Genomic DNA, 11,451 nt, shown 5'->3' with positions numbered 1-11,451 from the left:
AGACCCCCCCCCCCCCCCCCCCCCCCCCCCCCCCCCCCCCCCCCCCCCCCCCCCCCCCCCCCCCCCCCCCCCCCCCCCCGCGCCACATGCCGCTAGCGATACGGAAGGATTTGACCGGCCGTATTTGGATTGGGCAGAGGCTTGACGTTTGAGAGGATGATTTGGGAGTCGGACGCCACGGCACATCATTCTATGGTTCCTTCCCAGATTAGCGCCCGGCCGATCGCCTTTCAAAACCCACGCGATCTTCACTTGGATTTTCCACGCCTGTACCCAGGCAAAGGGTGAACCTAAAGTCGCGCACCTGTAGTCCCGTCTAGAGCACTCGATGCATCGGTGGATTAGCCCATAGATGGCTTGCCAGTGTGCATGCTATCGATATTGTATCCTGCCCTCCGTATCTGCACGTTGGTGGCTAAATCCTGCACCTCGGCGTGCTGACCCCCATTGTTGTCGGTTGACTTATCGGCGGACCGGTTAAACGCGCTAATCCTCGATGGTGCGTCGCACATTCAGTAGCTCCACCGCTGCAATCGAAACTCTGTCGACTAGTAATTCTGCTGACTCGATACGACCCAGCTGGACATGGCGTCATGCAAAGTTAAAGAGTTGAGGCAGAAAATCTGTGACGTGTGGCTGGACAGTGGCGAGCTGCTTTATGTGTTGTTCGATAGGCGGTGTTGCAGGGTCAATAGACGCGGAACAACGTCCTAATCTTAACAATAGGATAACCTGCAAGGGTGCTTATCAAGGGCGACGTGCATGACGGCACGCTTTGATCGTTGCCTTGGTTGGCGACGTGGGATTCAACCGCTCGCGGGACGGGGACTTGTCGTAAAAGCAATTTGCAGGGTCCTGTACCCCTTCCCAAGATGTATGCCGCTTGTTCACAACATCTCGGAGTGGCGCGTGTGTAGACCTGGACGTCAGAGGAATTGCGGCGTAGCATACCGACCACTTCGGTCGGTCCAAGACACCAAGTGCCCGGTTCCGTGGAGGACTAGGACTTCAGGCGTCTCCACTTTCGACCTGACTCCCACCCGCTACAGCGCACGAGGCTGGCTGGACAATCCCGCTACGCGAAGCCGAGGAGGTCACCGAACGTTCGACAAAAGTAAATTCTCCTCCGGCCCAAACGTCAAAACTGGCGCACGCCCAGTATAGCAGCGGCTAAGCTAAGCTGTTCCACTTAGCCCAGGCACAAGCGTGAGAAATGCAAGGTATCCGAATGCGACACATGATTTCACATCCCCTTTTGACATCGATCTCGATCATGACCCGTAGACTTATGGTGTTGCACCGGCGAAACAGATGTTCGTCGCTGCTAGTAAAATTGCCACCGTCCCAACATCGCGGCCCACCAAGGCCCAGCAGGCGGGAGAGCGACCGGGGCGTGCGCTGGCAAGAATATCGATAGATGACAGGATCGCTAGGTGCAGCCGGTGGCCTGGCGGTGCCGCCGGTTCTGGATGGTGAGGTATGCGAGATAGCGTTTGTGACAGACGCAGTGACCTCAATCGGGACATTCGCGTAAGAAGTCTTGTTGAGACTCGAACGTGCTAGACAAGGGGTATGCCGAACATTCGATAGTGTGTAGCATGAGTGTATCTTTGACCTGGTCGCTAAGGATTGTGGCGGGGCCTTGTTTCGCGTAGTCGGAGAGAATTGTGTAGACACTACCAACTGTGCCGCGTTGATAACCTCTGCTCGTCGACCGCTTCAGATCTCTTTCCAGTCTCTACACTCTTGCGCTTTTACTGATCTTCGCAGGGCTCCTTGCCCATTCCTTCGTTTCTTGGCTCAGACCACAACACCCATCTCTTAGCAGATTTGTCTGCTTCATACAATCGCTTAGCAACATCCCTTAACTACCCATACCACCCATCTTAATCCTTGTGACATCCCAGACATGTCTTCCGCAACACCTTCCCACGATGGGGACAGGCCCTTCATCCCCTCCAGCCGGCAATCGTTCAGTGGCAGTGTCAACGATTCGCGCTACTCCACACCTCAGACACCCACAGGTCGCCCTCCGATGTCCCGACCGTTGACCATGAAGATCGATGAAGATTCAAGGTACCGTGCTGTGAGTACAATCATCAGCAATCTTAGAAACCCCATCTCACACCTCACAGATCATCAAGCACCTTTACGCTAAGGCCTGCTCCATGCGATGGATGACTTCCAGTGCCCTATCGCCCGGCTCCTGCGAGGGTGTGTTGATCCGAAAGGGTCAAGGAGAATACGTCACAGAACCTGTAGCGGCCAACAAGGACCTCCTCTCGGCAGTGAAGAGGATCAACCCAGGTGTTGCTCTCACCATGAGCACTGACGGCACCCAAGCCATCTTCGACGTGCTCGAGCCCTTCGAGACGGAGTTGATGTTCCAGAACGGCTCTCAGATCCAAATCTTTGAATCCATGGCAGAGGTAGCCACCTCCAGTACCATCCGCAAATTCCAATATGCAGCTCTCATTCGTCAGGAGAGGCTCCTTCTTGTGTGGCACGACGACCTTGGTGCTATTCTTTCCCAGGCAATGGAGATCGAATCCAGGATCCTGGCCTTGGTCTGGGGTACTTCCAAGAACCCCTTCAGTGGTTTCGACAGCGCCATCCAGTCCAGCGCCAACTCTACTCTTGGAGGATCCACTGTCGACTTCGCTATCGACGGCAAGAAGGATGATGTTGAGGTCAACGCTGAAGAGGTCGATGGTGATCTTGAGAAGGCTGATGGCCCCAAGGAGTCGCTTGCACGCCCCCTCATTTTCACCAGTTCCATCTTCGTTGGTCTTGCCATGGTCTTGATCATCATCCTCGTCATCGGTCTTGGTAACAAAGCCATCATCCTTCAGACAATGACTGACCACTTTTACCCTCGTATTCTTCTCATCTTGACGGAGCCGCTCTGGATCGCTTTGGGTCTTTTCTTCGTCGTTGTCGTCATGGGTAACATCTTTGAGGTTTTCGGACCTGTCACTGGTGTCAAGTCAAACAGCCGTTTCCACTCAGCCATCAAGCCTAATCTCGCTCAAGCCCGCGCTCAAGGATTCACGCCATCCACCATCACTATCCAAATGCCAATTTACACCGAGTCACTAGAGGGTGTCGTCAAGCCTACTGTCGCCAGTTTGCAAGCCGCCATCTCCTACTACGAGTCTCGCGGTGGAACTGCGCGCATCTTCATCAACGACGACGGTATGGCTGTTCGGTCTGAGGAGGACAACGAGAAGTTCCTTCGCTTCTACGAGAACAACAACATCGGATGGGTCTCGCGTCCCAAGCACAACCATGAAGGATTCGTTCGCCGTGGAAAGTTCAAGAAGGCCTCTAACATGAACTTCGCCCTCAACACCTCCAACAAGGTAGAGGATGTTCTCCAAAGCTTGGTCGACAATCGCTATGACAAGGGTAACGCTTCTATATCCGAGGAGGAGGAGCTTGCGCTCTACCACGAGGCTCTCGAACAGGTTCTTACTGCTGATCCCCGCGCGAAGGCTGGTGGTAACATCCGTATGGGTGAGATCATCCTTATCGTCGACTCTGATACCATCGTTCCCGAAGATTGTCTCATGTACGGAGCTGCAGAGATGTTCTTGTCGCCTGAAGTCGCTATCGTTCAACATGCAACTGGTGTCATGCAAGTCTCATGGGATTACTTTGAGAACGGTATCACTTACTTCACCAACCTTGTCTACACTGCTATTCGCTTCTCGGTCGGTAGTGGTGAAGTCGCCCCCTTCGTCGGTCACAACGCTTTCTTACGCTGGCAAGCTGTCCAGTCAGTCGGCAACCCCCCTGAAGATGATGGTTACGTCTGCTTTTGGTCGGAGAGCCACGTTTCCGAGGATTTCGATATTGCGCTCCGTCTCCAGATCAAGGGTAACATCGTCCGCCTTGCTAGCTACCACGGCCGTGGTTTCAAAGAGGGTGTCTCGCTATCCGTCTTCGACGAGTTGGACCGATGGGAGAAATACGCGTACGGTTGCAACGAATTGGTCTTCAACCCCGTCCACACCTGGTTGTGGAAGTCGCCATTCACCAAGCTCTTCCGCACCTTCATCTTCTCCAACATCCAGCTGTCTTCCAAGATCTCTATCTGCGGTTACATCTTCTCTTACTACGCTCTCGGTTCGGCTGTTCCCCTTGGTGCCCTCAACTACTTCCTTGTCGGATGGCTGAACGGCGACCTCGACAAGTACTATGTCGAATCTTGGAAGATCTTCATCGTCTTGCTCATCGTCTTCAACGGAATGTCAAACGTCTGCTTTGCCATTATGCGCTACCGTATTGGTGAGGCCAGTTTGTTGGGTGCTTTCTTCGAGAACCTCAAGTGGATGCCCTTCTTCATGATCTTCTTCGGTGGTGTCTCATTCCACATCCTGCTCGCCATTTGCTCGCACATGTTCTGCATCGACATGAGTTGGGGTGCCACAGCGAAGGAGAAGGACAACTCCAACTTCTTCGCAGAGTTGCCCAAGATCTGGAAGCGCTTCAAGTGGATGTACATGATCATGATTGCCATGATTGGTGGCATGATCTACCTTGGATGCTTCGCTCCTCATGGATGGGAGATTACCGGTTTGACCGCTGTCTTGCCGTAAGTACTGCCTTTTACTCCAGTATCATTGACACTTCGCTAACCGTACCTAGTTGGGCCGTGACCGTTATCATGCACTGCCTGTTGCCCATTGTACTGAACCCGTCGCTGACGGTCTTCAACTACTGAGTCCGGGTCACGATTGGATGGATTTTCTTTTGTTTGTTTAAGCTGCCGCGGTATTGGGAATTGGAAGCCAGTTGGCACCATGGTTCGGGATACATAGAGCGGCGGATCATCGCATTATGGAGGATGATATCCCCTTGTCGGCGTTGGCTTTAGATTTGTATGACCTTTTTTATAGGTTAATTTCTAATCACTCGTTACCAAAATGACATGTCTTGTACTCACAGCCACATCCCATGCGCGCGACTGCCCTTGGCCTGACTATTCCCACAAAGGTGTCGCATTGAATGGATACGATATTTTCGGTGTCGCACCGAGATAAGATGGATTCTGCGATGGATTTGGTGCACATAGGAATGTGCGGTGTTGCACGTTGTGAGTTGCTGGCAGCTGCGATGCGCTCTTGTTACGGCAAACTCGGGTCGCCTGATGGCTGGCTCTTTTTCAGCTGAAAAACAGCCGGGCGCAACCATGACTGGGCATCTGGCCAACAAGCCACCAGTCTCTCATCGTCACCACACTACCTTTTTCAGCCATTCAGAGCCGGAGGTGGCAGAAACAGACTCCAATCGGCCTTGATCTTCCAATGAAAGTGTCTCTCACGTATCTCGATACAGCAGTGCTCTGCCCGGCGATCCCGATGCGGCTTGCGCTCATGTACGCTACATGTGGCAGCACCATTGAGAAGTCTGTATTTCATACTACACGGTCGATCTAAGATGTTTGGCATGCGTGTGTATCAGCGACATGCTCAGTCTATTCGGCGACGGCTCAGTCTGCCGCGCGCAGTCGTCGCCCATCTGCCAGCTGATATTGTCGCGCCTTCATAGTCTCGTGCCAGCTTGCCATTGTCTAGAATATAAGGTGCACACATCTGTCAAGCCTGTCTGAGCACATAGTGTCAGTATGGGGTTCGTCTTGCTGTGTAGGTATGTTCATGTGTATATTCATGTAGCAGCTGAGGGTATGCACCAGTACGAAGGAGCCCGTTTCGTCCAAGTTAAAGCACTTGAAAAAAAGTAGTCTCAAGTCATACGCTGTTCTTCTTCTGTCATATCTGCATAAACGTGTTTGAGGGGTGCAAGAGAAAGCTGGGTCGGACACTTTGCTCCCTGGCGATCAGTAGGACATGTGGACCCTTCGACGTCAGCCTTTGGTGGGGCTGAAACGTGCGCTAGCAGCATTCACATACACAGCTCACCCCGCCGTGTCGCTCGACGCCTGCACACACACACTCTCTCTCTATACCCCCATAAACTCTTCCCTGATTATTCACAAGAGCTCACGACAGCACACGCACGATGCCGCAGATCAGCGACATCTGGCTCCCATGCCTCATTCTCGTCGTGTTTTGGGCCAGGCCCACGGCAGCTTTCGGTGCCGGCAACATTGCGAGCTTGAGCGCCATTGAGGGACAGAACTGGCGCCATGGAGATATCGAGGACACGCTGCTCACCCTGCTCATTAGCGGCCAGACTGGCAAGAAGTTCAGCAAGATGGATGTTAAGCGCGTCTACTTTGGCAACTGGCTTCGCGACTACTCGCAGGCTGTCGATGTCGGCACCGTCAAGATGGTCTCTGCAGAGGCCATCCGCATCCTCCTCTGGGTGCTCGGCTTCATGAGCTTCGGCTACGGAACCAAGGAGTTCGAGGTTACGCGCGATCGCCTTGGATGCTACCGACCAGAAGAGTAAGAAATGTCCCTGCACAGACTGCACGTGAAACAAACACTGACTTGGTACACCCGCCTTTAGGCATATTGACAACCCCAAGGTTAGCACATGGCCTGCCCACTCATGACTAGAGACTGACTGTCCAGGACTATGCCGACAACCTCGACGCCCGCGACTACGACCGACGCCTACGAGGCCCCGTTGACGAGAGACGCGAGCTTAGTGTCGACGAGCGGACCGGTCTGAAAAACTACATCGCCTCAGAAGACTTGGGCATCACAACATCGGCGGGCATGGTCCGCGACCTGCTCAGGCGTTGCATTGATCTCGGTCGACGCTCAGGAGGACGTGGTCCCGACTTCTACGAAGCCTTGAGACTGCTCGGCACTGCAACCCATTGTATGGAGGACTACTCTGCCCACTCAAACTACGTCGAGCTTGCCTTGATTGAGATCGACGAAGAGAATCGTGACATATTCCCTCACGTGGGCAGAAACGCCCTGTTTGATGTCCGCGCCGCCGGAAAGCAGGTATACCCCATAATAACAGGTACATTCGGTGGTGTCGACTTTTTGCACTCAGTGTGCGGAGAGATTACCGACAAGGCCACACAATCCGAGCTGCAGGAACTCGAAGGCGCAATTGCCAATGCTGAAAGGAGCGAGAACAAGAGCAAAATTCAGGAGCTTCTCGCCAAGCTTCCAGACGGCATCTTTGGCGGCAAAGACGAATCTGGCAAGGCTGACGAGCTCGCCGACAACGCCAACGCTGCTGCCATGGGAAACATCCAGATTACTCCCAAGGAACCTGAAGCCTTTACAGAGCAGATTGGCGAGCTGGTCAAGCAAATTTATCCCATTATGGAGTTCCACGATGAGATCATGCAATCCATCGCTGAGTTTATCGAGAAGATTCCGATCCTACCAGACCTGATCGAGGAGATTCAAAGCCAAGTTACCGTCTTTGTTTTCAGTCTCCTTGCGCCTTATATCTTGCCTATTCTTAGCCAGGTCAAGGCTGAGCTTGAGACTGGATCCAGCGAGGTTATTGCAAGCTCCCGCGAGAAGCAGCACATTGTCTTTAACGACGACTACTCAACCGATCCAACTCACAGCATGCTCTCCAAGGACCACTTTTCCAACGTGCTCAACGAGCCTGCCGGTCGAGTAGCGTCTGCCGTACTGAGCTGGGCTGTTCCCCAAGTCGTTCAGTGCTGGGACGGTGAGGCTGATCCCGAGGAAACCATTGATCGCATCATCAAGGGTGTCTTCCACCATCCTGCCGTTGCTATGGCAGAGAAGAGACATGGCGGAGGAAGGGATCGCGGAGCTACACAATGCCATCAAATCATGCTCGACACTGTCGGAAAATGGTGGGATTCCAAAGATAGCAGAGCCAAGCGTGAGTTCCGTGACCAACTCAGTCGCGACGGTGTACAAAACCTTCGCAACCACAAGGAGAACGTACACGACAAGGGCCACGGCTGCGGCAAACCTCTGGGTATGGCGAATAACTTCGGTTCTTCCGGCGGACAGGGTGGTGTTAACCCACAGATTCAGCAAGCCACTGATCATGTTGGCAAGCTTGCTGGTGAAGCTGTAGGTGGCGGCGCCCTGGGCGGTCTTGTCGGTGGTCTAGTCGGCGGCATTGGTGGCTCTCTGCTTGGTGACGCTTTTGGAGGGAACGAAAAGAAGGGCCGCAAGGAAGAGCATTACGGCCAAGATGGTTCCTACACTCAATCATACTCCGAAACTGGTCATCACCAGGCATCTTCGTATGGTGATAGCGATCGCTACGGTCGCGCTGAGTATGAGCAGACACAATACCCAAGCGGTGGACGTCGCGAAGAGTACTCCCGTCAGGAGCGTGATGAGCGTGGCGGGTCCTACAGCTACGAGCAGAGCGTTGAGACTACCGGCTACAGTGGTTCCAGTGGATATGAGCGTCGGGAGGAGCGGCGTGTACAGCACGGCAGTGAATGGCGCTCCGAGGAGACGCGCGAAGGCTTCGACCGCTCAGGGGAGTACTACTCTGAGGAGAAAGAGTAAGTCACACATTTGTACTATCGTGGTTGTAGGCTAACAAATGTTCAGACGACGTGGTAAGTCCAAGAAACACTCCGACGACGACGATTCGAACGATTCGGGCGGCGAAGATTCGTACGAGAAGCGAATGAAGAAGGAACGCAAGAAGCGTGAAAAGGAGGAGAAAAAGCGCAATAAATACCGGAAGCACGGCAGCGGTGACGAAGACTCGGATGCTGACAAACGCCGCTCAGGATCGGGTGAATACAGACGTCGCTCTCGCTCCCGCGAGCAAGAGCACCGTCGCAAGAAGAGTAGCAGCCGCTCACCCAAGCGTCATTCTGGAGGCCACTCGGGAGGCTATGGCCAGGAGCAGAGCTACGGCCAGGAGTCGAGCTACGGTCGTCGTCAGGAGGAACCCAGCTATGGCCGTGAACAACCATCCAGGTACGAACGTCAAGAATACGGCGGTGAAACTGGAGGCTACGGCCGTCAGCAGCCGCAGTATGGTGCTGACTCATACAGTACTGGTGGATACGGCCGTCAAGAGGAGTCCGGATATGGCCGCCGCCAGGAAGAGTCGAATTACGGCCGCCAAGAGTATGGCCGCCAGGAATCATCTCGTTACGGTGCTGACCCTTACAGCTCCGGTGGATATGGTCGTTCAGAAGGTCAGGAATACGGTGGTGAACGATCCGATCAGGCTTATGGCGCCTCTGGTGTCCCTGGAGGCTTTGGCGAAGAGCCTCAAGGCTACGGTCGTCGCCGTGATGACGAAGATGAATATGGCCAGAGGAGACAAGAATATGGCTCTGGCGGCTATGGTGGCTCTGGAGGATACGGTGAGGAGGGGTATGGAAGACGGTACTAGATATGACGTCTTCTTCGCGGGGTCTAAAGTGGCGCTTAGCGTTGCTTTGTGGGCTTGGAGTACCAAGATGACTGTGCTGCAGTGCCTACATGAGCAGCCTAAACGAGTTAGCATATCCTACGCTGATTCGCGAATGTCATTCTGACCTCATGGACCCTTGATGTATTCGTCGTGATTTACCGCCTTGTGTGGGTACAGGTTCCGCTGGCTTCATCTCATACCTTTCTCATCTCTTTTTGTCTAACCTCTCATCAATTTACTTCTCAGTCAGATGACCGATACGACAAAGAGGAGAGTGCTTAACGGCCATCGTTCTAGTACGCGAATACACAAGCAGATTTCGATAGCAAGAAACGAAGGAGCAGATTCCTTAATTGTACAATTTATTATCATGCAGTCTGAAAACTAAGCATCTCTAGATCTTACAGTCTTACACCAGGTTGAAATCCCTTGCTGAAGGGATAGTCAATATATCCTTGAAGGCTCTCTGGTGTGTAGAATGTACTTCGATCATATTTGTTCAATTCCAGACCATTCCTTAGTCTGTATGGTAAGTCTGGATTGGACACAAAGTGCCGTCCGAAGACGAAGACGACGTCTGATGCACCATACTTCTCATCAGCGGCTTCAAACACGTTGCCTGGAGTATAGCCACCAGCTATCAAAACAGGTGTTACATTATCCCAGATATTAAGCAGGAAATCAATGCTCTGAGTGGACTCGCAATCGACGTTATTGTCCACCCGGGACTCGATTATATGTAGATAGCCGATTTGTAGTTCCTTGAGTTGCGCGGCAAGGTGGGAAAATGTGGGAATAGGGTCGGACATGAGCATGCCTTGGAAAGAACTCCATGGACTCAAGCGGAATCCCACGCGATCTGATCCAATAGCGGCTGCGACAGCCTTTGCAACCTCGATGCCGAATTTACTGCGATTCTCTACGCTTCCGCCCCAAGTATCGCGCCGCTGGTTGCATGTGTCTTGCAAAAACTGATCGACTAGATATCCGTTCGCGCCGTGTATCTCTATGCCATCAAATCCAGCAGCGATAGCATTCTTTGCTGCTTGCGCAAAGTCCGCAACACAACCCCAAATTTCATCTTCAGTCATTGCGCGCGGTACCGTAGTTGAACCACCTTTAGGTGCAAACCCCTCCCCAGGCATCGGTATGGCACTTGAGCTCAACAACTCATACCCGCCTGCTCTGAGCTGCTCGGCGTCCGCTGCTCGGCCTGGAGCAACCAATTGGCATACAATACTACAGCCACGCTCATGAACTGCGTTGGTGATGTCTCTCCATCCTGTGATGTGAGCTTCATTCCAAAGCGCAGGGCCGTGTGGTACTCCACCATGCGCCGGAGAGATTTGGGTCGCTTCAGCGATGATAAGGGTCCCGGGTACAGCAGCTCGCTGGGCATAATACTCCACAGCCATAGGGAGCTGGACGTGATCTTTATCCGCGCGTAGACGCGTCAATGGCGCCATGGCGACCCTGTGTTGTAGGTCGACGCGTCCTATTCGGATAGGCGCAAATAGTTTTGAGTGAACCATGATAGACTCGGAGCTGAAGAAATGGAGTGCCTGAAAGAGGTCGTAGACAGGATGTCGACAAGGGAAGAGAGTAGTAAAGTCAATGAAGAATAGGAAAATGGATCATAAGAAAAGTTTTCAGTCATAGCAGATGTTGTGGACACCGTCATGACGAATATTTTGGCAGCTGAGCTAAGCCGTTGTAAAAAAAAATCTTTCTTGTTGCTTGTTAATCAAACCTGACCTACGCTCTGAATTGTTAAATGATGTTGGCTCAAACGTTCTTGATTTTGCCAACAGCCAGATGCACAATATTGCAAAAGGGCATGCGTCGATTAGAATGGCAAACGAGAGAAAAGCCGAGCAGGAGCTAGTTGAATTGATTAGGTAGGTTGGAGCTTTGGGGTAAGTTGAGTTGGAGCTAACCGATTTAGAACAAGCCGAGTTGGAGCTTGCTACCTAGGCATGTAGCCGAGTTGGAGTAGGCTGTTTTGAAGCATGCTACACAACAACTTTGTAGCCGAAGAACTCGTATACAAGGTGAAATGCTGTCGTCAGATATATGCTGGTGCCATGGAAAATACCGCTTGTGTCACGGAAGTCCTCTCAAAACGGGTATCTTCATGAA

At 52.8% G+C, this 11,451-nt stretch overlaps 3 protein-coding genes across 3 annotated transcripts; 2 read left to right on the top strand and 1 right to left on the bottom strand.

Moving 5' to 3' along the window:
• Positions 1 to 1,909: 1,909 nt before the first annotated feature.
• J4E82_006641 (uncharacterized protein) lies at positions 1,910 to 4,726 on the top strand (the record flags this gene model as incomplete). Its single annotated transcript, XM_051732897.1, has 3 exons — positions 1,910 to 2,086; positions 2,136 to 4,597; positions 4,651 to 4,726. The coding sequence occupies 3 exons, from the start codon at positions 1,910 to 1,912 to the stop codon at positions 4,724 to 4,726; spliced, it is 2,715 nt and encodes a 904-aa protein (XP_051587290.1).
• A 1,298-nt stretch (positions 4,727 to 6,024) lies between these two features.
• Positions 6,025 to 9,291, top strand: J4E82_006640 (uncharacterized protein; the record flags this gene model as incomplete). The annotated part of the gene is made up of 4 exons (XM_051732896.1): positions 6,025 to 6,413; positions 6,478 to 6,496; positions 6,543 to 8,440; positions 8,490 to 9,291. The coding sequence occupies 4 exons, from the start codon at positions 6,025 to 6,027 to the stop codon at positions 9,289 to 9,291; spliced, it is 3,108 nt and encodes a 1,035-aa protein (XP_051587289.1).
• A 422-nt stretch (positions 9,292 to 9,713) lies between these two features.
• On the bottom strand, positions 9,714 to 10,778 carry J4E82_006639 (uncharacterized protein; the record flags this gene model as incomplete). The annotated part of the gene is made up of 1 exon (XM_051732895.1): positions 9,714 to 10,778. The coding sequence occupies one exon, from the start codon at positions 10,776 to 10,778 to the stop codon at positions 9,714 to 9,716; it is 1,065 nt and encodes a 354-aa protein (XP_051587288.1).
• Between the last annotated feature and the right edge of the window lie 673 nt (positions 10,779 to 11,451).

The sequence above is a fragment of the Alternaria postmessia genome (assembly GCF_024291825.1).
Source record: "Alternaria postmessia strain BMP 2775 chromosome Unknown scaffold_40, whole genome shotgun sequence".
In the NCBI taxonomy this organism is placed as follows: domain Eukaryota; kingdom Fungi; phylum Ascomycota; class Dothideomycetes; order Pleosporales; family Pleosporaceae; genus Alternaria; species Alternaria postmessia.
The sequence above is the reverse complement of the archived record's forward strand: the minus strand, read 5'-3'. Positions and strand labels throughout refer to the sequence as shown.